The sequence below is a fragment of the Canis lupus genome, chromosome 17 (genome assembly GCF_003254725.2).
Source record: "Canis lupus dingo isolate Sandy chromosome 17, ASM325472v2, whole genome shotgun sequence".
Taxonomy (NCBI): Eukaryota; Metazoa; Chordata; class Mammalia; order Carnivora; family Canidae; genus Canis; species Canis lupus.
The window spans coordinates 24,217,481-24,237,706 of NC_064259.1; the positions used below are offsets into that span (position 1 = coordinate 24,217,481).

The 20,226-nt window shown below is 37.3% G+C and overlaps 1 protein-coding gene across 5 annotated transcripts in view; it reads left to right on the plus strand.

The window, feature by feature from the left end:
* LCLAT1 (lysocardiolipin acyltransferase 1) overlaps window positions 1-20,226 on the plus strand; it is a 192,698-nt gene that overhangs the window by 62,379 nt on the left and 110,093 nt on the right. For 4 of the 5 annotated variants that reach the window (XM_049095956.1, XM_049095955.1, XM_025454256.3 and 1 more), the window contains exons 2-3: window positions 7,533-7,701; window positions 17,523-17,721. In XM_049095956.1, the coding sequence (XP_048951913.1) occupies window positions 7,537-7,701; window positions 17,523-17,721 (364 nt within the window). In that variant the 5' untranslated portion in view covers window positions 7,533-7,536. The remainder of the gene's footprint in view (window positions 1-7,532; window positions 7,702-17,522; window positions 17,722-20,226) is intronic. The other variant, XM_049095958.1, reaches the window with a different exon arrangement.

Below are 20,226 nucleotides of genomic sequence, written 5' to 3' on the forward strand. Positions count from 1 at the left end.
TTTTTTTTTTTTTTAAGTAGAATAAGTAAAGGTAAATAAGGTCACCAATGGTGACAGTCTTAAAAATTTTTTGTTTTGTTTTGTTTTAAGAGTTTATTTATTTGAGAGAGTGCCAGAGCACCAGCAGAGGGAGAAGCCGACCCCTTGCCAAGCAGGGAGCTTAAAGCAGAGCTCGATTCCAGGACTCTGGGAAAATGACCTGAGCTGAAGGCAGAAGCTTAACTGAGCTACCCAGCCACCCTCTTTTAGATTTATTTTTAATTAGTAATCTGCTTTCTAAAAGAATTTAAAGTGATTTACAATAAAAGACATACATGATAATACCAGTAAGAATAAAGATTATAGGATGAGAAAGAGATGATAATAACCCAAATCTTTGCTTCTAGAATTGAATGTTAAATTTAGCTATGAGCCTCTGTCTTTTGAGACTCAAAGGAGAACAAATACAGTTCTCTGTGGGGAATAAGGGAGCAAACCATTTCATCAGGCAAGACAGATGTGTGTATGTAACTAAATTCTGAAAAATGCAGAAATGTTCATCAGAATCAGGTCATGCAAATTAACACACATCCAGGGACTTAAAATTTTTGTTGGATTTAAATGAAATTAATCAGCTCATACATATTTCACTATGTTTATGAAAGAACTAAATCAGTGTGATTGTGTCTGAGTGTGAAATATTTATTCATCTAGCTTGCAAGAGTACTGCATAAAGAACATTATTCTAAATGTCATTGTTGGTGAACATGTAAGTAGCCATCATCCTTAAGAAATAGAATATCGCCAGTGTTAGAAGTCTCCTGTGCTTCCGTCTATGACAATTATTATCCTTTTATGGTAGTCATTATTTTTCTTTAAAATTTTATCACCAGAGAGGGGAAGAAAACCATGAGAGACTTCTTAGCTATAGGAAACAAACTGAGGGTTGCTGGAGGGGAAGTGGTTGGGGAGATAGAGTAATTGGGCGATGGGCATGAAGGAGGGCATGTGATGTGATGTGATGAGCAGTGGGTGTTATATGCAACTGATGAATTACTGAACTCTACATCTGAAACTAATGATGTACTATATGTTGGCTAATTGAATTTAAATAAAATATAATAAAAATGTTTACCATATGTGTGTGTATATATATATCTTCAATATATGTATGTACATATATATCTAAAAACTTGAAGTAAGCATAATCTATCATTAGGTGAAGATGTGGAAAATCTGGGTTATAGTCTGACTTGAGCACTCCAGAACATAGACTAGATTCACATCTGGGAAGGTTGTGGGCAAATTCATGCATAAATGAGTCCTGAAAAACCAGTCCAGAGCACACCACAGTCATGGCATCTCACTGGACCTTGCAGGGTCCAGCTGTCTGGTAGGAATATATTTGCTGCTCCTAAATTCTCTGTGCCTTCCTCCATCTCTCAGGAGTAGTTCAAAGCAGAGTATTTACAATAGATAAAAAAAGTATCATCAGCTAGATAAAAAGAGTATCATCAGCTGGCTGCAGGAATAATACCAGAATGCGTTAAAGAAGCCAAGTGCAGATTAGAATCTATGCCAAAATTCACATGGGCATTCTGTCCTTGGCTCAAAAAGATAGTTTGTTTAGGAGCAAGGAATTTGGTGATACAGCTTTCAAAGGGTCTTTCTTCTGAGTCACCCATCCCCAATTTGGACTGGACGCCTTCTCTGTCTTGTACAGGACTGTCATCTGAGGATCTTTCTTCATGATCATCTTGGAGAGTCTCTTGATCTCTCATGTATATGGAATCTCTCATTTCCCACGTTTCATCTCCATTAGTCTTTATTTATTCCTTTGTTTTAGGGAAGCCCATTTTCAAATTGTTTCTTGAAAAAAGATTCCATGGGAGGTAGCTTTGAGATCTTGCATGTATGATGATGATGTTGTACTATCCATATATTTGACTTATAGATAACTGGATAGAATAATATTCTTGAGGATTTTGTAGACATTGTTCTGTTTTCATCCTGCTTCTGGTACTGCTGTTAAGATCTATTTCTAGTGAGAAGTCCAAAGCCAATCTAAGTTTTCATCCTTTGTGATCTGTTTATATCCTCTCTAGAAGTTTTGTAAAATGTCCTTTTGTCTTCCCTTCCTGAAACGGACAGTGCTGTGCCTTAGTGAGCATCTGTTTTCACCTATTATTTCAGCAGGCCCTGTTATTGTGGGATGTCATGTTTACCAGTTTTGGGGAAAATTTTTTGAATTATTTTGTTTCCGATTTCTTCAATTCCTCATTCCTCCCTTTTTAGCTTTTGTATGATTTGCATATGGGACCTCTTGTCTTGGTCCTCCAATACTCTTTCTACTTTCCAGCTCTTTATCTTTCTGACTTTTAAGGGAGATTTCCTCAGCTTTATTTTCGAACTCTTGAGTTTTTAATATCTGCTAAACATTACTGTGTTGTCACCTTCCAATAGCTCATTTATTCTCTGAATGTTTCCTTTCTTGTTTTTTTTTTTTAAATTATTTTATTATTTATTTGAGAGAGAGAGAGAGCAAGAGAGACCGTGCTTAGCTAGGGGAGAGGGGAAAGGAGGCTTCCCGCTGAGCAGGGAGCCTGACATGAGGCTTGATTTCAGGACCCTGGGATCATGACCGGAGCCACAGGCAGATGCTTAACCAACTGAGCCACCCAGCCCCTGCCTTTCTTTGTTTTATTTAACAAAGAACATGTTTTTGTTTACTAGGTGCAATATTTCTTACCTTTCTGAAATGTTAAGATAGTTTTTTTCTTCCTGAATAGTTTGTTTCCCTCAGGTATACTTTTCTCTTGTCTTGGTCTTTAATGTCATGTTAAAGGCTTTTCTCAGATGGCTTACAATAAAAAATAGGGGACTTAAAAAGCCTTTAGGAGCGTAGCTCAGCAGTTGAGCATCTGCCTTCGGCTCAGGACGTGATCCCAGGTCTGGGGATCGAATTCCGCATCAGGCTCCCTATTAGGAGCCTGCTTTTCTCCCTCTGCCTATGTCTCTGCCCCCCTCTCTCTCTGTGTCTCTCATGAATAAATAAAATCTTAAAAAAAAAAAAGCCATTAGGAGCTTGTATGTAGGTGACGCTTCCATGAACTCTGGGCCTTACTGTAGGGTGATTCAGGTGGAGCCCCCTGTGCTTCTATATTTCGTCTTTCCTCACAGTCTGGTCAGATCCCCAGAGAAGTGGGCTCCAGAAGTCTGTCTAGAGCCGTGCTATTCAGTCCAGTAGCCACTCCCCACACGGAATGAACAGTTCCTCTGAATTAGCCACATTTCAAGTGCACAATAGCCACATAGAGCATGGCTGTCATTTTGGACAGCACGACTACTGGACATTTCCATCACTGCAGGAAGTTGTATTGCAGGGCACTGGACTAGGATGATAATCTTGTTCCCAGCCACCTGAAAGCCCAATGAGAGAAGATTGGGTCTCAGGTTCAGAATTCTCTGAATGTACAGTTACTGAATCCCACTATGTGTCCCCCAGTCCAGAAGCCTGGTTTTACTTTCTTCAGAGAAGACAAGGCTTACTAAACAATATGCCTGACTCTTTGCTACTTCTATTACTTATTCTTTGCTTTTTCCTTTAAATCTTTCTGGTACCAGTTCCAAACTCTCTACTGAGTTTTCTGGGAGTGCCCCTGGTTACAGGTTCTTTATCTCACCTCAGTCAGTAAACAGCATTGGGGAACCAAGTCCCTTATTTCTTTACCTGGCAATACCACTGATATTACTGATACCTTAATTTTGAGGCTCTTGTTTGGATTAGATGAAAATGTTTGTAAAGTGCCTATTTTAAGACACATCTGACATTATCAAAGTAGAGTGTAAAGGTCGTTTTAAAACCTCAAATTTACATATCCACTATACATCTGACTTACCTCACCAAGTGCTTATGAGGTAAGTAAAAACAGAATAGAAGACCATTGAGATTAGGGACCTGGACAGTTGACTAGATATTACTACTACCTAACTGATTTGTTTTTTAACACCCAACCTTGGAGTAGTGAAATTTTGAGTTTCAGCAAAATTTTGCATTAGTTACATGTTAAAGATATTTTTAGCTGCTGATTCATACTTGAATCTGTAGATGTTGAACATGTAACTAAGAGCCTTCTGTAAAGTGCCTGACAAATATTAGGTGCTCAAAAAGTAGGCATTGGAGAGTTTTCCCCAGCCTCCTCATATGTAAGCATCCAGGTTAAGTGATGTGGTTATGATCATCAGGTTTTTGGCTTATGGAACTAGATCAGATGCTCTTGGCTCAAAGACCGCTCTGATACCAGCATGTGTCAGTGCTAGGATTTTTGCCAACAAGTTCTGTGTACTGTCAGTTTTAAAGGGAAGAGGAGCTCTTTGCTCTTAAGGTTTCTTTCTTTCTTTCTTTTTTTTTTTTTCAAAACCAATCTATTTACTCATTGCATTGATGCTTATATGCACCATTATAATTTATCCCCAAATATGAGAATAGGCATTAGGTTTTTTTCTTGGTGACCTGCCAAAGGTGATATTCTTGGCTGTCCTGGCCTGGGTGTGTGCACTTTGTCCCTAGGACCTGTGCTCTTGTGATTTCTTGTAGCTCCCCAGTGTGTTCATTATACCTCATTAATGTCTAATGAGTTATGATTTCCTGCTTATTAAGCAGCCCTGTTTCAGATTTCTGTGACTCTGTATGTTTTGTTTCACTACCTGGAATAATCTGTCCCTCCCCCAACCTCACATTCTCTAAGAGTCTAATGCCTTCTTTAATCCCTTTTCGCAGAGTTCATCCTGCCTTACTTTGTTTATTATTATTATTATAATTTGTTTATTATTATTATTTTAAATTTATTTATCCACGAGAGAGAGGGAGAGAGAGAGAGAGGCAGAAACACAGGCAGAGGGAGAAGCAGGCTCCATACAGGGAGCCTGATGTGGGACTCGATTCAGAGTCTCCAGGATCACACCCTGGGGTGAAGATGGCGCTAAACCGCTTAGCCACCCAGGCTGCCCTGCCTTACTTTGATCTATCCTTAACACACACTGCATGCTCTATTATACCTTCTATTGTAGCATGCATCACTTTGAATTGCAATTATTTCTTCATATACCTATTTGACTATGAGATCAATGGTAGTTAATGGTTCAATTATTAGGTGATTAAGTAAGGACATTTTATGAAGGAAAAGAGGTGTCCTTCCTGAGCAAGAAACTGGAGGTATCTGATCTATGGATTTGTTTACCCATTTCCCCTTTACCGCCCCCCCCCCCCATTTGCATTGCCTCCAGTTTTTGGCAGTTATGAATAATGCTGCTGTAAACGATTGTGTACAGGTTTTTTGTGTTGTCATAAGTTTTCATTTGTCCTGGATATTCAGTTGTAGGATTGCTGGGTTCTATGGTGAGCATACAAAGTACTTTGCATTGCCACCAGCAGGGTGTGTGAGTTCTTACTATTCTGCTTCCTCATCAGGTTTTTTGTCTTTTTTCAATTTTAGCTATTCTAAAGAAGTATATGTAGCTATCATAATTGTTAACCAGGTTTGTCTGTGAAACCCATGAGACAGAATGGAAGTTAGATTAAATACAGGGAGGAGTTCCTGAGGGGGTGATAGAGAGGCCATGAGATTTGGTATGTCTGTCGTACTTACCGTGATGTCCCCAAATGACTAGCATAGGGCCCTGCACATAGTAGGAATCTTTTTGTGTGTTTATTAAATCACTGGACAAAGGTTGAAAGGTTAGAAAAAAGGCAGGGGCTGGGTATAAAAATAATTTTAGATTGGACCTGGCCTGAGTAGCCCCAGTGTTGTCATGGAACACATCCTTTTATATGTGAGTCTATGTTTACAAACATGTTTAGAAGCTGACTCAGGTCTCTGATTTCCAGCCTCTCAGTGGGTGGGAGGTGGCATAATATTGTGGAAGAATAGGAGGGCAGAAAATACTTGGTGCTACCAACTGGTTATGGGGACTTAGGAAAGTAAGCCATGATAACTCTTCTGGTTCTCAGCTTCACCACTGTAAAATGAAAAGATTTTATTAGATGAAATCAATATTTGAAAGAAAAAATATACATAGTTAAAGAAGCTTAAACACATGAAATGAGAAATAGTTTAATAAGTGAAGAAAAAGTGTGTCTGAGGATGGATTTGGACAGATATAGTATGAAGCCCAGCTCTTCGGGGAGGTTAGGGGTAAGTGTCTAAGTGGAGCTAGCTAACGGCTAATTGGCAGAAACAAACAGAGCAAAAGAGGTCCTTATGGGGTTTTAGGTAGAGGAGCAGCGTTGCTGAGTGTCTTTTTCCTGTTTAAAAAAAGCTTTCATGTAAAGACTGGAGAGAAGATGCCTTTCATGTCTTCTTTCAGTGCAGAGGAGAGCCGAGCCTGGGCCTCAGAAAGCAAGGCTGAAGGTATGGAGCACCAACCAGCTTTCTGGGCAATGGGTGAACCCCACATTCAGCCATTGCTCTTCAGTGGTTTTTCTCTCCACCCTCACTTAGAAGTTCAGATCTAGAGTTTAGCAAAAAAACCAATTCTCAGGTATTCGTTTTTTTTTGTGCTTGGAAGGATTTTGTACATACAGTCAAGTGTTGTTAGAGAATTAAAAACATACTCCGTACCCAGATAAATTTGAGTCTGTGTTAAAGGATTTGACCTGTTTTATTGTTTGACTGACATTTATTAAAGCACTTTGACATTTGAAATTTTATTTCTGTTTCCTGTTCTGAATATTTAAGAAGAATCACAGGTCTGGATCCCTGGAATACCTTTTGTAATATAAGAATTTTAAATCCATTATTTTCATAGTTTTAATGATTCTCACAGTTTTATTCTGAGGCAAACTGTATTTTTGCTCTAATGTAGTTTAGGTTATAAAATCAAATGTTTGATTATTCATTTTAAACCATGTTTCCAACAGTTTATTTTAAAATGTCAGTGTTAAGTGATTCTGGTTATGAGGACCCTGAAAGTAATCTTTAGGCAAATAGTTCAGAAAAGTGAGGAGTCTGACTTCTATTTACTCTTACAGCTCGTAAAGAAGAAGCCAGTTTAAGACCAGTTGCTCAATGATATTACTTTCAGGTTCTAATGTGAAGAATTAACATTTCTAGGTTTTTATAAAAATTTAGTGCAATCTATAAAATTGCCCACACTTGTAGGCATAGTTACCCTTAGTAAGCTGTTCTATAATTTTTGGTCCATTAAATCTACTTTTTATAGTAGAATATAAAAAAACTCTAGAATATTTTAAGGTTTTGTATTGGGTAACTTCTACAGGTTTATGTTAATACTAATAACCAGATAAAAAAATCAAAGACTTCTTAAACAAGACAGCTTTTTTTGTTCAAACTTTGAGAGTATCAATTTCTAATGTACTGGAAGTTTGTTAGACCTGTAGGACATGTAAGAGGGTCACCTTTATGGTATTCAAGCTCTTATGTTCTTTATCAGAGCCTTTTCTGCAGCCCTGTAATGGAAAATTTTTTATGCATTCTCAATTTGGACAGTTAGATGTATAGTAACAAAATATATTCTTCTTTTTTATTTTTCAGAATCATGGTGTCATGGAAGGGGATTTATTTTATACTTACTCTGTTTTGGGGAAGCTTTTTTGGAAGCATTTTCATGTTGGGTCCCTTTTTACCTTTGATGTTTGTAAGCCCATCTTGGTATCGCTGGATCAACAACCGCCTTGTGGCAACCTGGCTCACACTACCTGCGGTAAGTCACACACCAGATAGGGAGACTGGACCAAAGTGGCCCAGCTCACCAATTTTTACTTTGTTAGAGTCAGATTCAGTCAAATGTTAGAAGAAACATATAAATACTTTCTGGATCCTTTCTAGAGGAAATACAGGAACTAGAGAGAATTAAATATAATTCATGTCCTTGAAATAAAAAATCTAAGAGCCATATTTCAAAATTAAGAGTTTCTTTTATATTCCTCTTGAAGTTTATTTTCCTTCATCGAGGTATACTTTACATATAGCAAAATACACAAATCTAAAGCTATAGATTGAAGAATTTTTATTTTGTATTTCCATTTATTTTACAAAATAATGACAGAAATTAAAATTCAGATAAAATAGTTTTTGAACTTTTGACATTGATGTGATTGATTTAATTCTTCCGAGTAACCACAGATTTTAGGAATAAAGTGGTTTCCTATCTGTGGCCTAGAATGACAACATCTGTACCATAATAGTACATATATCATGTGTAGTTGATCTTGGAACAGACATGTATTCTCTGCAAGGTCAGTGCATACAGCTCTGAGAACATCTCTCTGATTCTGAGCTGGCGACTTGCTATAGGATTCCAGTCCAGATTCCTCCCTTGTCTGGACCAAAGCAGCTGTGGCCCTTCCCTTTTGCTGCTAATCAGTAGTGCCTTCTCCAAAAATGGAGTGACACCTTGTAGCTGCTTTTATAATAGGTCTCTACTTCCTGAGACCGTTTTGTTCTTGATGTTTCTGAGCAACAGCTAGAACTTATTGTTTGTTACTGGGTTTATGGAGCAGTCATGGTGGGGGTGATAAGGATACACCTGAACAGGAAAACAAGGAGGAATTTTTCAGCCTTCAGTTGCTGAAGGATCTTTTTTTCACCTGTGCCTTTTGAACTGCGTTGCCATTTCCCCTCAGGCTGACTGCCCTTCATACATATACAGAGAGGAAAGTTCACTAATGCTAAGGACTCCCCAGGTGGAGATTGATGGGGAGCTGTTGACCCTTTTCATATTTTAAAAAAGGATTTTCATGGTGAATAATTTTAAGAATTGCATTTGTCCTTTGTCAAAGGTTAATTTCTTGAAAAATTAGATGTGTTTTATGAAATGTAATATCATTAAACTGAAAGTAATTCCCTATCTCTCTCTGTCCTTCCCTCTCCTCTTCCCCCCTTCTCTTCTGTTGCACTTGATCTACAAGCACAAAGAAAGGGACATGGTAGATGATAAATAGATGGTAGATGGTAGATGATAAATAACCGGTTTGGTTGCATATTTAATCCAGATTAAGGAGAAGAATTACAAGATTTTGTTAAAAGGGTAATGGTGGTCATAGCTGTTAAGCACTTATGTGGCAGATAATGTGCTAATAAGTGCTTTAGGATGCCTTCATTCCAGGCACCACCATTATCCCCCTTTTACAGAAGTAGAAACTTTGAGAAATTAAATAATTTGCTGAAGGTCACATGCATAAACAGATTATTTAAGCAGAGCTGAGATTAGACCCAATTTGGTGCTGTTAGAGCCCTGGGTGATAGGAAAACCTTGAAGGATTGGTCAGGGTCACATGGCACTTTAACTTCTAGTGGTAAGAAGTTCATTGGTACCTCATGATTGTTTCAAAAGAAGATTTGGAGTTCTTTGAAGCCAGGGAATGCCTTGAGGGAAAAAAACTACTAACAAAATTAGTCTCAGTGGTGTGATGATTCCTCTTAGTGAAAGAGGAAAGTTGGTAAGGAACGGTCATACAAAGCCTTCAAGAAGCCAAAGACTGAGGTTGTACCTGGAACAAGGTACATACCAATAAATATTTCTCAAATGAGAAGTTTCACGGTCATACTAGCTCCATCTTTGGTATCAGAATTATGCTGGCTTCATAAAACAAGTTGTGCAATATTTTCCCCTCCTGTTTTGAAAGAAAACGATGTGTGTGTATGTATGTGTATGTATGTGCACGTATCTTATATATGTGTGTGTTGTGAACACAATTTAGTCACAACCTACGGATCACGTAATGTATCCTTCATATGTCACAGCCCACTTGAAGTTCGTATTTATCACATTGTGTAAAATATAAGATTTGTAACAGGATAGGGCTTTCATTCTCACATCCTTTGTGCTGCTGTCCTGTTACATACACTTGTACGATAAATCTAGGATGCAGTGTTACCGTTTTTTCCTTTACATAGTCCTATGTTTTTTAAAGAAACAGTCTAAGAGAATATGGTCTCTTATATTGATCTAAATATTTTCCATTTATAGTATTCTTTATCTTTCTTGTATATTAGAGTTTCTCTCTAGTGTCATTTCCCTTTAGCCTGAAGAACTTCTTTTTAGCTCCTCTTTTACTGAGAGCTCCTGTAGACTAATTGTTTTCTTTTAATTGAAAATGTCTTTATTTTGCCTTCATTCTTGAAGAACAGTTTGCTGGCTGTGAAATTTATGGGATGACATTTTTCTTCTTTCCATACTTTAAAGTTTTACTGTCTTGTGGTCTCCTAGCCTATATATTCTTGCAAGTCTTTTTCTCTGGCTGCATTCAAGATTTCTTTCTCTGTTCTTTTTTTAAGCAGTTTGATTATGATATGCCTAGGACTAGCTTTCTTTGTTTATTTTACTATGTCTCATTGGGCTTCTTAGATCTGTAGATTTGTTTTTTCCAAATTGGAACTCTGGGGCTCTTGTTTCCTCACATATTTTGTGTTCCATTCCCTCTCGCCTCTCCTTCTGAGACTGTTGTTGTGGGTGTGGCAGGTTGCTTACATTGCTACACAAGTCTACTAGTTCACTGACCCTCTCTCTCTTATGCTACCTCTATTTAAAATATTGTACTTTCACATTCTAGAATTTATAGTTTTTTTTAAAGATTTATTTATTTATTTATTCATGAGAGACACACATACACACACACAGGCAGAGAGACTCAGGCAGAGGGAGAAGCACGCTCCCCGCAGGGAGCCTGATGTGGGACTCGATCCTGGATCCCGGGATCACGCCCTGAGCCAAAGGCAGACTCCCAACCGCTGAGCCACCCAAGCATCCCTATTTTGGGTTCTTTGCTGGTTTCATTAGGTTCTGAGCTTTCTTATCTGTTAAATTCATCATACTTCTTTTTCTCTGTAACTCAGCTGAGTGGAGAATCTAATTTCATTTCTTTGGTCAGGGAAGGAAGCAGCAACCACCTTACCTTCCCTATTCTTTTTTTTTTTTTTACCCCCTCCGTAGGAAGGACTTTACATTGAATTTTTGTAATATTCTTAACGTTATCAGTATGGATCCTTCTTATACATTTATGCAAAAGTTCTTTTTCCTTTCATAATAGAAGGAAGGATTTTTTGTAAGTTTTGTTAACTGTTGTTTATGACAAAAGTAGTCAGTAGGATCTTGGAACATTCATCCAGCAACTATTAAGTGTCCACCATATACCAGGCATATTGCTAGAAGGTAATGATGAACAGGACAGATAGGGCCTCTGGCATCCTGGAAGTATTAGTATTGTACCTAAGCTACCTTGCCTGGTTGTAGATTACATATCTTAACTAGTTTCTGTCCTCCATCCGCTTGAGACATTACCTCCTTTGTAAGAGTACAGAAGGTGACTTCTCAGACCATGAATTTTGTAGAAGTAGATTTTTAAATTAGCTTTAAAGATATGAAGTTCATTGTTTCATTGCAGCCTCAAACAGACCATTTAACATGGAATATTTGTTTTGTGGTGTTGCTTGCCCAATAGTACTCCCTTGTTTACAAAATGAGTATTTCTCCATAAAATATCATATTTATATTAAGTGAAATAAATATATAATGCCCAGTTCACATAAGGTTAACTGTCATAAGTAGCTATTTCTTTTCTTTTTTTTTTTTTTGAAGATTTTATTTATTCATGAGAGACACAAAGAGGCAGAGACATAAGCAGAGGGAGAAGCAGGCTCCATGCAGGACTGATGTGGGACTCTCTCCCAGGACCCTGGGATCACGACTTGAGCCCAAGGCAGATGCTCAACCATTGAGCCACCCAGGCGTCCCATAAGTAGCTATTTCTTTTTTTTTTTTTTTTAAAGATTTTATTTATTTATTCATAGACACAGAGGGAGAGAGGCAGAGACACAGGGAGAGGGAGAAGCGGGCTCCATGCAGGGAGCCTGATGTGGGACTCGATCCCGGGTCTCCAGGATCACAACCCAGGCTGCAGGTGGCACCAAACCGCTGCACCACCAGGGCTGCCCAAGTAGCTATTTCTAAAAAGCCTTCTTACGAGCCATCTAAATGTTAAGTAATTCCACTTACAGTCATCATAAAACCAGAGACATTTCATTTTGAAAACTTAACTTTTTTCAAGTCAATTATATAACTTTTTAAAGATTTTTATTTCATCATTTATAAAATAAGGAAATTGGAGTAGATGGTATTTTGAGAGCCATTCCAGATTCAGCATTGTATATCTGATTCTGAAGCAGACATTTACAGGTAAGTGATTTTTTTTTTATAATAATGATACATTGTTTTATATTTCTTTCTTTTTTTTTTTTTGTTTTATATTTCATTTAATGTTTTAAATTTTCCAATATATAATCTTTTGACTATGAATTACATTTTTGTCTAAACATCACTACCAAAACCTGAAAAGTTTTGAGAAGTTACTACATGGGTAGGGATCATTGCAATTGCAATGCTTTAGCGTCCAATCAATCTCTTCCTTGGAGAGCCGATATAAGTTAAGTGCTTATTGGTATAGATACATTTGGTTTTACTATTGGCCTTACCACTTTCTAGTTATTGAACTTGGTAGAGCTACTTAACCTTCCTAAACTTCTCTTTTCATTTGAAAAATGAGGGTTCTGAGCCTACCTGTTTACCTCAGTTATTCTGATGACTAAAGGAGGTATTGAATATAGGCGTTTTAGAATACAGTGGCTTGAATAAGATAGAACTTTATTCATCCTCAAGACCATGTTGGCAGGGTAGCTCTGCTCCCTCATGTCATTCAGGGACTCAAGATTCCTTCCAGCCAGCCTGGCATAATACTAGTTGATAGGTCAAGACTGGTCACTACTACTGTTTTGCCCCACTTTGCAGAAAGTGGGTTGGGGAGGAAGTGCAGAGCAAGCGCTTTCCTTTATGTCACTGAATTACAAATAGCACTGGAGGGAATAGCTAAAGGCTGTAATAACATCTGGGAATGTCTGTCCTCTGGGCAGTCGTGTACATAACTAAAATCTGTTGCTCTGGAAGAAATGCTGGACTCCGCTGGACAAATTCTGCCATAGCTGCTTCTGCTATTCCTATTATTAGTGCTATTACTATCACACAGAATTACACCCTACACTATGGTACAAGTCTTTATACAACTCCATTTATATGCACTAGGATGGGGGAAGAGTAGAAAAGATGAGAATACATTTGTTATTTTTTTTAATCTAGAGTTGCCTCCACCCCTCCCCCCAAAGTAAGAGAAAATGGGAAATGTGAGTGGTGCTGTATTAAATACAATTATTGTATTTAAAACAGCACATAGACTAATCACTTCATTTGATAGTCAGCTGCAGAAAGCTGTTCCAACATTCTTCAGAAGATAGTGTACTGGTCTTCTGTGAGGTACCTTTCTGTGAGATTTTTAAGGGTTAGTTTCAGTTATTCCTGACTTTGGCTTTATTACCTGAGTTCAGAACTTAACACTAGGCAAAATTCAGCTACCCATGTAGTATTTAGTATGTATTTGAAAAAACTTCTATTACCTGTGTAACTCACTACCTTGCTTAGTAGTAAAGGTATATCAAGCAGAGTCTTTCAGGTAAGAAATTTATAGAAGTTGAATACCTTATTGCTAGGTTACAAAAATATTGGTGTTGTAGTTTTGAGATCGTAAACATCTCTGTTCAAAGAAAGGGAGAAAAACTGTCAGGATGTCTTTTATGACCTTTTATTCCATACTTTTACAATGTACTAAAGGAGTTTTTATTTTGAAGCAAATAGATAATTTTTTTACTTAGAAGGAATTTAGTCTTTTCTCTGCTATACACGTACTTTATTTTAATCCCAATTTAAAAAAAAGTTCACTAATAAAGTAAATGCACTTAAACTGTTGCTTCACAGACATAATCATAAAGTGATCTTCTCTTTGTAAGCATCTCTTGTGCATTAAAGTGACTTCACTGGCAAGATTTTTCTTCTCTTACCATTTTTAAGGAGCACATTTTGTGTGTTAAATGAAGTACCACATTAAAATCTTCTAGGATGTTAGGTTAGACTAGGTGACCTTTAAGTCTCATCCAACTCTTTATCTATGTAAGAATTCCTTCCAGAACAGTCTGCAGAATGACCATTCATTCTTTCTTGGTATATATCTATAGTGGGGAGTGTAGGTCTTTGTTCATTTCATTTTTGGACAGTTTTATTCAGCATGATCAATACTGTCAAGGTCACACTTTGCATGTGCCCAGAGTACTTTTTGCTTTTCAAAATTTAGTCTTTCCAGCAGTCCAATTGTTAGCTAATAACCTGGGATTATGAAGATTATGAAAACTACTTGGAGTTCTGTCCTTTCACTGTAAGTCATGATTTAGGAATTTAGAGGCCCCCACCTAGGGCACCAGTCTGTTCCACAGCCTGGTGATTCCAGTCCAATCCTAGAACAAAATGGGTATTCAGCAGATACAGGGTATAATTTCTGCCTAGACTGCTGCTAAGAAAAGGGGTACTGTATTTGACGAATGACTTGGGATTGCAGGGCTTTAAATAGCTAAGGATTCGAGGAGCTGGGCTTATGTTGAGTCAGAAAAGCCCAGGCATACTGGGAGATGGGGAGCACCACAGAGTTGGCTTTACCTCAGACTAAATAAAGATTCATCAGAATGGTAAATGAGAGCTTGGGGCATGATGGCAATATTGATTCTCTGTGACCATGAGGGGGAACCTCTCATCTTTGTGTTTTCAGACACAGTGGAACACTTAAGAGATAGTAATTAGTGGTCTCTAAAAGATTCTCAGAAATGCTTCTATAAAGCATTTATTAAATTTTATAAGATTAGTTTTTCTTCTATACTAGTTTCTATTCTAGACTAGAAAAAACAAGATACTATTCTCACATTTTTCTATACGTTTTAAAATTTGAATTCTGTAGCTCTTTAGAGACCTTACAACCTTATCTCTCTGTAGTAAATATTTGTAGTCTACCTTCACAGGAGATGTAAATAACATTGACTTAGATAGGTCTTGTCTGATGTTACAAATGATTAATGTGAGTTTGAGATCTAGGCTGTCCAAAAGGTTATATATAACTTTCAGGCACATTCTGAATGGAGTGTTGGATGGCCAGGGAGAGAATGCCATATGATATGCTCCTGGACAAACAGTCTGGATTTATTTTGACATTTGGGATCCACAGGATACATGTATTAGAAATTGCATTTAAAAGGTGAGGGTTGAGTTTGGGATTTATAGGCTTTAAGATTTTTTTTTTTTTTAATTTTTATTTATTTATGATAGTCACAGAGAGAGAGAGGCAGAGACACAGGCAGAGGGAGAAGCAGGCTCCATGCACCGGGAGCCCGATGTGGGATTCGATCCCGGGTCTCCAGGATCGCGCCCTGGGCCAAAGGCAGGCGCCAAACCGCTGCGCCACCCAGGGATCCCAGGCTTTAAGATTTTTAACTCTTTTCTGTGGTACAACACACAATTAGCAGTCAACTTCATCTTTCGAGTTAAGGGAAGGGCATCTTGCATTTCAGTTCTTTGTAAAAACTGTAAAGTATCATTTGGAAAGCACAGTGGAGCTGATCCAAATTAGTAAGCCATAGATGGTGACTTCACACATGTCCTCTGGGCTGAGGTATGTAATTCAATGATTCATTTTGGGAGTTGATGGCACTTTATACTTAGACATTTCCTGCTGCGGGTCCAAGCCTGGAGGACTCTGCCATGATCTTCTCCATCATGAAGTCTTTACATAGAGGCTTGGCTTCCCAAGACTTTGGAATGGAAGTTATAATTATTTGAGTGGATATGGACTCTTTGAAAATCTGATGAAACCTACAGACATTTAACAAAGTACCTCTGTATACTTTTTCAAGAGGGTCCTGTGTTTATTTACCCCTTGAAGGCTATCCTTCTAGGACTTGACATTAGGTTAAACATCCATGCATGCCCTAAAGTGAATCGCAGCTCTGGGAAAGTCACTTAATGGGATCTGTGGGCTATCTGTTTTATTCTGTTAAGATGTTAACACTATGATTCCATAATTCTTTGGACATAAAACATTTCTAACTTTTCCTTAACTAATCTTCCCTTTAACCTGTTTTTTTCTTGGTCCTGTGTTTATTTTGAAGTCCTTTTATTCATTTGTGTCATATTCTTTAAAAAAAAAAAGTTTTTGTGAAATGTAACAAACGTATCCAAAGTTAGTAGAACATAAATGCACACTTTAAAATGGTCTATTGAAGTGAAAGTATCAACCAGGTCAAGAACTAGAGTATTAACGGTCTTCCAGCAAGCTACCTTGCTTGCATGTCATAACCATCTCCTCTTTGATAGCAGTAGCCACTAATCTGACCTGTAAGATGGTTATTCCTTGCTGTTCTTTATAATTTTACTCCTAAAATATCTTAGTTACTGTTTTAAAAACTTTTACATATGACACACTTTGTTTTGCTTCTCTCAGCATTATGCTTGTATGCCATCTGTGTTGAAGATACATGTAGCTTATTCACTTTAATTGTTGGTTCATATTCCATTATATGTTGGTACTACTGTGCATCTGCTATATACTTCTATAAAGGTTTTCATGGTGTTGCCAGAGGTTTTTTTTTTTTTTTTTGTTTGTTTGTTTTTAAAGATTTTATTTATTTATTCATGAGAGACCCAGAGAGAGAGAGGCAGAGAGACACAAGCAGAGGGAGAAGCAGGCACCATGCAGGGAGCCCGATGCCAGACTCGATCCCGGGACTCCAGGATCATATACTGGGCCGAAAGCAGGCGCTAAACTGCTGAGCCACCCAGGCGTCCCATGAAGTTTTGACTTTCTTATCTTTTCACTGCCTCAGACCAGTTTTCTCTCCATTAATAAATAGTGAAGTTATATTTTAATTAGTAAATTTGCTACATATAAATTATTTGAAAATTTAAATAAGGGATTGAAATCAAGTTTTCTTATTTTCTGTTTTCACAAAACTACAGTCTGTAATATACTTTATTCTAAATATTTCATATATATTATATGCCTGCTTATCAGAAAAGTTAATTAAACCAATTCAGCAATTATTTATTTTCTAGGCGCCAGGCACTGTTGTAGGTGCTAGGGCTATAGAACTTTATAAACATATAGTTATTTTATTCTTTATGTATTGTTAACAGATGTATGTGTTTAAAAAGATCATAATACAGAAAGGTATAAAATGAAAATTTGACTTTGTCCCCTTAGCCCTATACTCCATGTTAAATTTCTGACTAACCTTTCTAGAAAGTAATCACCTTTATATCTACAGCCTTAAAAAATTACACAGTGGAATCTTCTTGCATGTCTTTTATACCTTTTTCTCTTTAAGTTAATAATATATCGTGAAGATTTTGGTGAAAGCTAGCATTTATTAGGAAACCGTGAGAAACCTAAACGAATAAAATGAAAAATAGAAACAATACCTTTGTATTCTCATTCTTCCAGACTAATTTCTTTTTTCTAATTTATTATAGACTCAATAATCTTGAGAAATACTGTGCCTTTGACTTACTAGATATCAAATTTATTTACACGATATGATAAAATTTACCTATGGGAAATCATAACTTTAAATTGTTACATGTCTATATTGCTTATTCCTTAGGCACTGCTGGAGACCATGTTTGGTGTAAAAGTGATTATAACAGGTGATGCGTTTGTTCCTGGGGAAAGAAGTGTCATCATCATGAATCATCGGACAAGAATGGACTGGATGTTCCTGTGGAATTGTCTGATGAGATATAGCTACCTCAGATTGGAGAAAATTTGCCTTAAAGCCAGCCTCAAAAGTGTTCCTGGGTTTGGTACGTTATTCACAAATTATTTTACATTGTTCATTCCTTTAATAACTTGTTAAATGCTACTTAAGTATTAAAGTCATTCCCATTTTTTTCTCACTAGTGTAAAACCATGTATCACAACAGATTAACATCTTTTTAAAAATATTTAATGTTGAGAGAAGTTTATGAATTAATAGTTCAGTAACTTTTTTAAAAAGATTTTATTTATTTATTCATGAGAGACACAGAGAAAGAGAGACAAAGACATAGGCAGAGGGAGAAGCAGGCTCCCCTCAGGGAGTCCAATGTGGAACTCGATCCCGGGACTCCAGGATCATGCCCTGTGCCAAAGGCAGATGCTCAACCACTGAGCCACTCAGGCATCCCAGAGGTTTGTACTCTCAAGACAGTCGATTTCTTACATGGCAACTAACTTCCTTTAGAGTAAACATCCCTATAAAACCAGCATGAAACTGCAAGGCATTTTATGACCTCACCTCAGAATTCATATAGTGTCACACACACTATATTATTGGTGAAGGCTGTCACTATCTTCAGAGATTCTAGGAGAGATCACTGACCTCAGTTCTTGAGAGAAATGTCAAAGATCATATCAGTATTTCCAAAACTGCTGCATCCCTAAAAGGACTGATCAAGAAAGAAAAGAGAAAGTGCATGCTACCAGTAGCAAGAATGATAATATCTGTTTATTGTTCCTGATTCTATATAAAATATAGCAAGAGAATATTAAAAACTTATGCAAATGAGTTTGAAAATTTATGTGAAATCAGGAAATTACATACAAAAAAATGTAACTGACAATTCTAGCAACAATGAAGAAAAATTAAAAGTCTTCTTCCAAAGCGTTTTTGAGGACAATGGCAGCAGCCTGATTTTTCTCAGACTTAAAAAAAAGTGATCAAATAAACAATCAGAGGAAATAAAAATAGGTATCACTCATCTCTTCAGAATGACTGGAAGACAAAGAATACCTTAACTAGAGAAATAAATTCTAAAAGATTCCTTTTGACCTGCCACTGTTGCAAGCCTGTGCATGCTAAGACTCGGGAGGTAAGGCTTAAAAGTAGAGGGGCGTGGACAACTAAGCATCCTCAACAAGACAAAGTCTAATACTAAATGCCAGAATATTGAACATAGGTCAGGACGTCAGGGTTCACAGCACATGATGTAGGGAAATGATTAGAAAGACAGTGGGACCTGAAGAGGCAGTCTCAGAAAAGCATTGCTTCTGAGGGAGAATCAGATACAAAGAGAGGAATTAGTTCCTCATGGAGATGTGGCAGTGAGGAAAACAAGGAAATGAAAAAATCCTGCAGGAATAAAAAGAGTAGCAAAATAATAGCCATTTTTTGCTCCTCCGCCAATAAAGCCACAAAAAATGAACTGCCAAAATAATTTTATATCTATAAAAGAAATATTTTGAGAACATACCTGAAAAATACAAAACCTGCACTGTAACACAACACTCTCAACTGAATTGACATGCCATCAAATAAACATTTGGGAGTATGGGGGGAGAAAACCCACTTTGAGAAATACAGAGAACAGTTATCATCAAGAAAACAAGAAAAATGAGAATTGATTGAAGTCAAGGGAAAAAAAAATAGGACAGAAAGGCAAAATCCTACCAGGAATGTACAGAAAAATAAAAATGAGGGATCCCTGGGTGGCGCAGCGGTTTGGCGCCTGCCTTTGACCCAGGGCACGATCCTGGAGACCTGGGATCGAATCCCACGTCGGGCTCCCGGTGCATGGAGCCTGCTTCTCCCTCTGCCTGTGTCTCTGCCTCTCTCTCTCTCTCTCTCTCTCTCTCTCTCTCTCTCTCTCTCTGTGTGTGTGACTATCATAAATAAATAAATAAAATTAAAAAAAAATAAAATAAAAATGAAATGAGGGAAAAAATTGTTAGAAAGTAGTTGAAATGGAAGATAATCAAAGGAGGTCTGACACATATAATTACACCCCCTAAAGAAGATAATAAAAACTATAACCCAAGAAAACATTTGGGTATAAAGGATGGCATGAGGGGTACTTCAGGATGATAGCAGACCGACTGCCCAGTGAAATGGTGAAAATTCTACAATAAGTCATTTAAAGTCTCTGGAGATGGTCCCAGGGACATGCAATGAATCAACACTTACTGTTTACCAAGATTTGTTAAGAACAATGAGAATCTATGGTATTTGAAACAACACATACTCCTTTCCTTCTACTTCCCAGTTTAGTCAGACAAAAACTCCACTCCAGACTGGTACATAAAACAAAACAAAACAAAACAAAACAGGCCTCCCTCCCTCCCTGGCTCCTTGTTGGATGGCTTTCTTCCACAGGTTCTCACTATCTTCATTTGAATAACTTCATCTTGATTATATAGTGACTGGGTTGTGTGGTTTTCAAGAAAGCAAATTAGGTTAGAAGTCTCTGGCAAAATAAAAATTTTACATATGTATGTGATGGAATGATGAATTTTACATAGAAGAAAAGTGGCTGCATTATCACATAATGCTA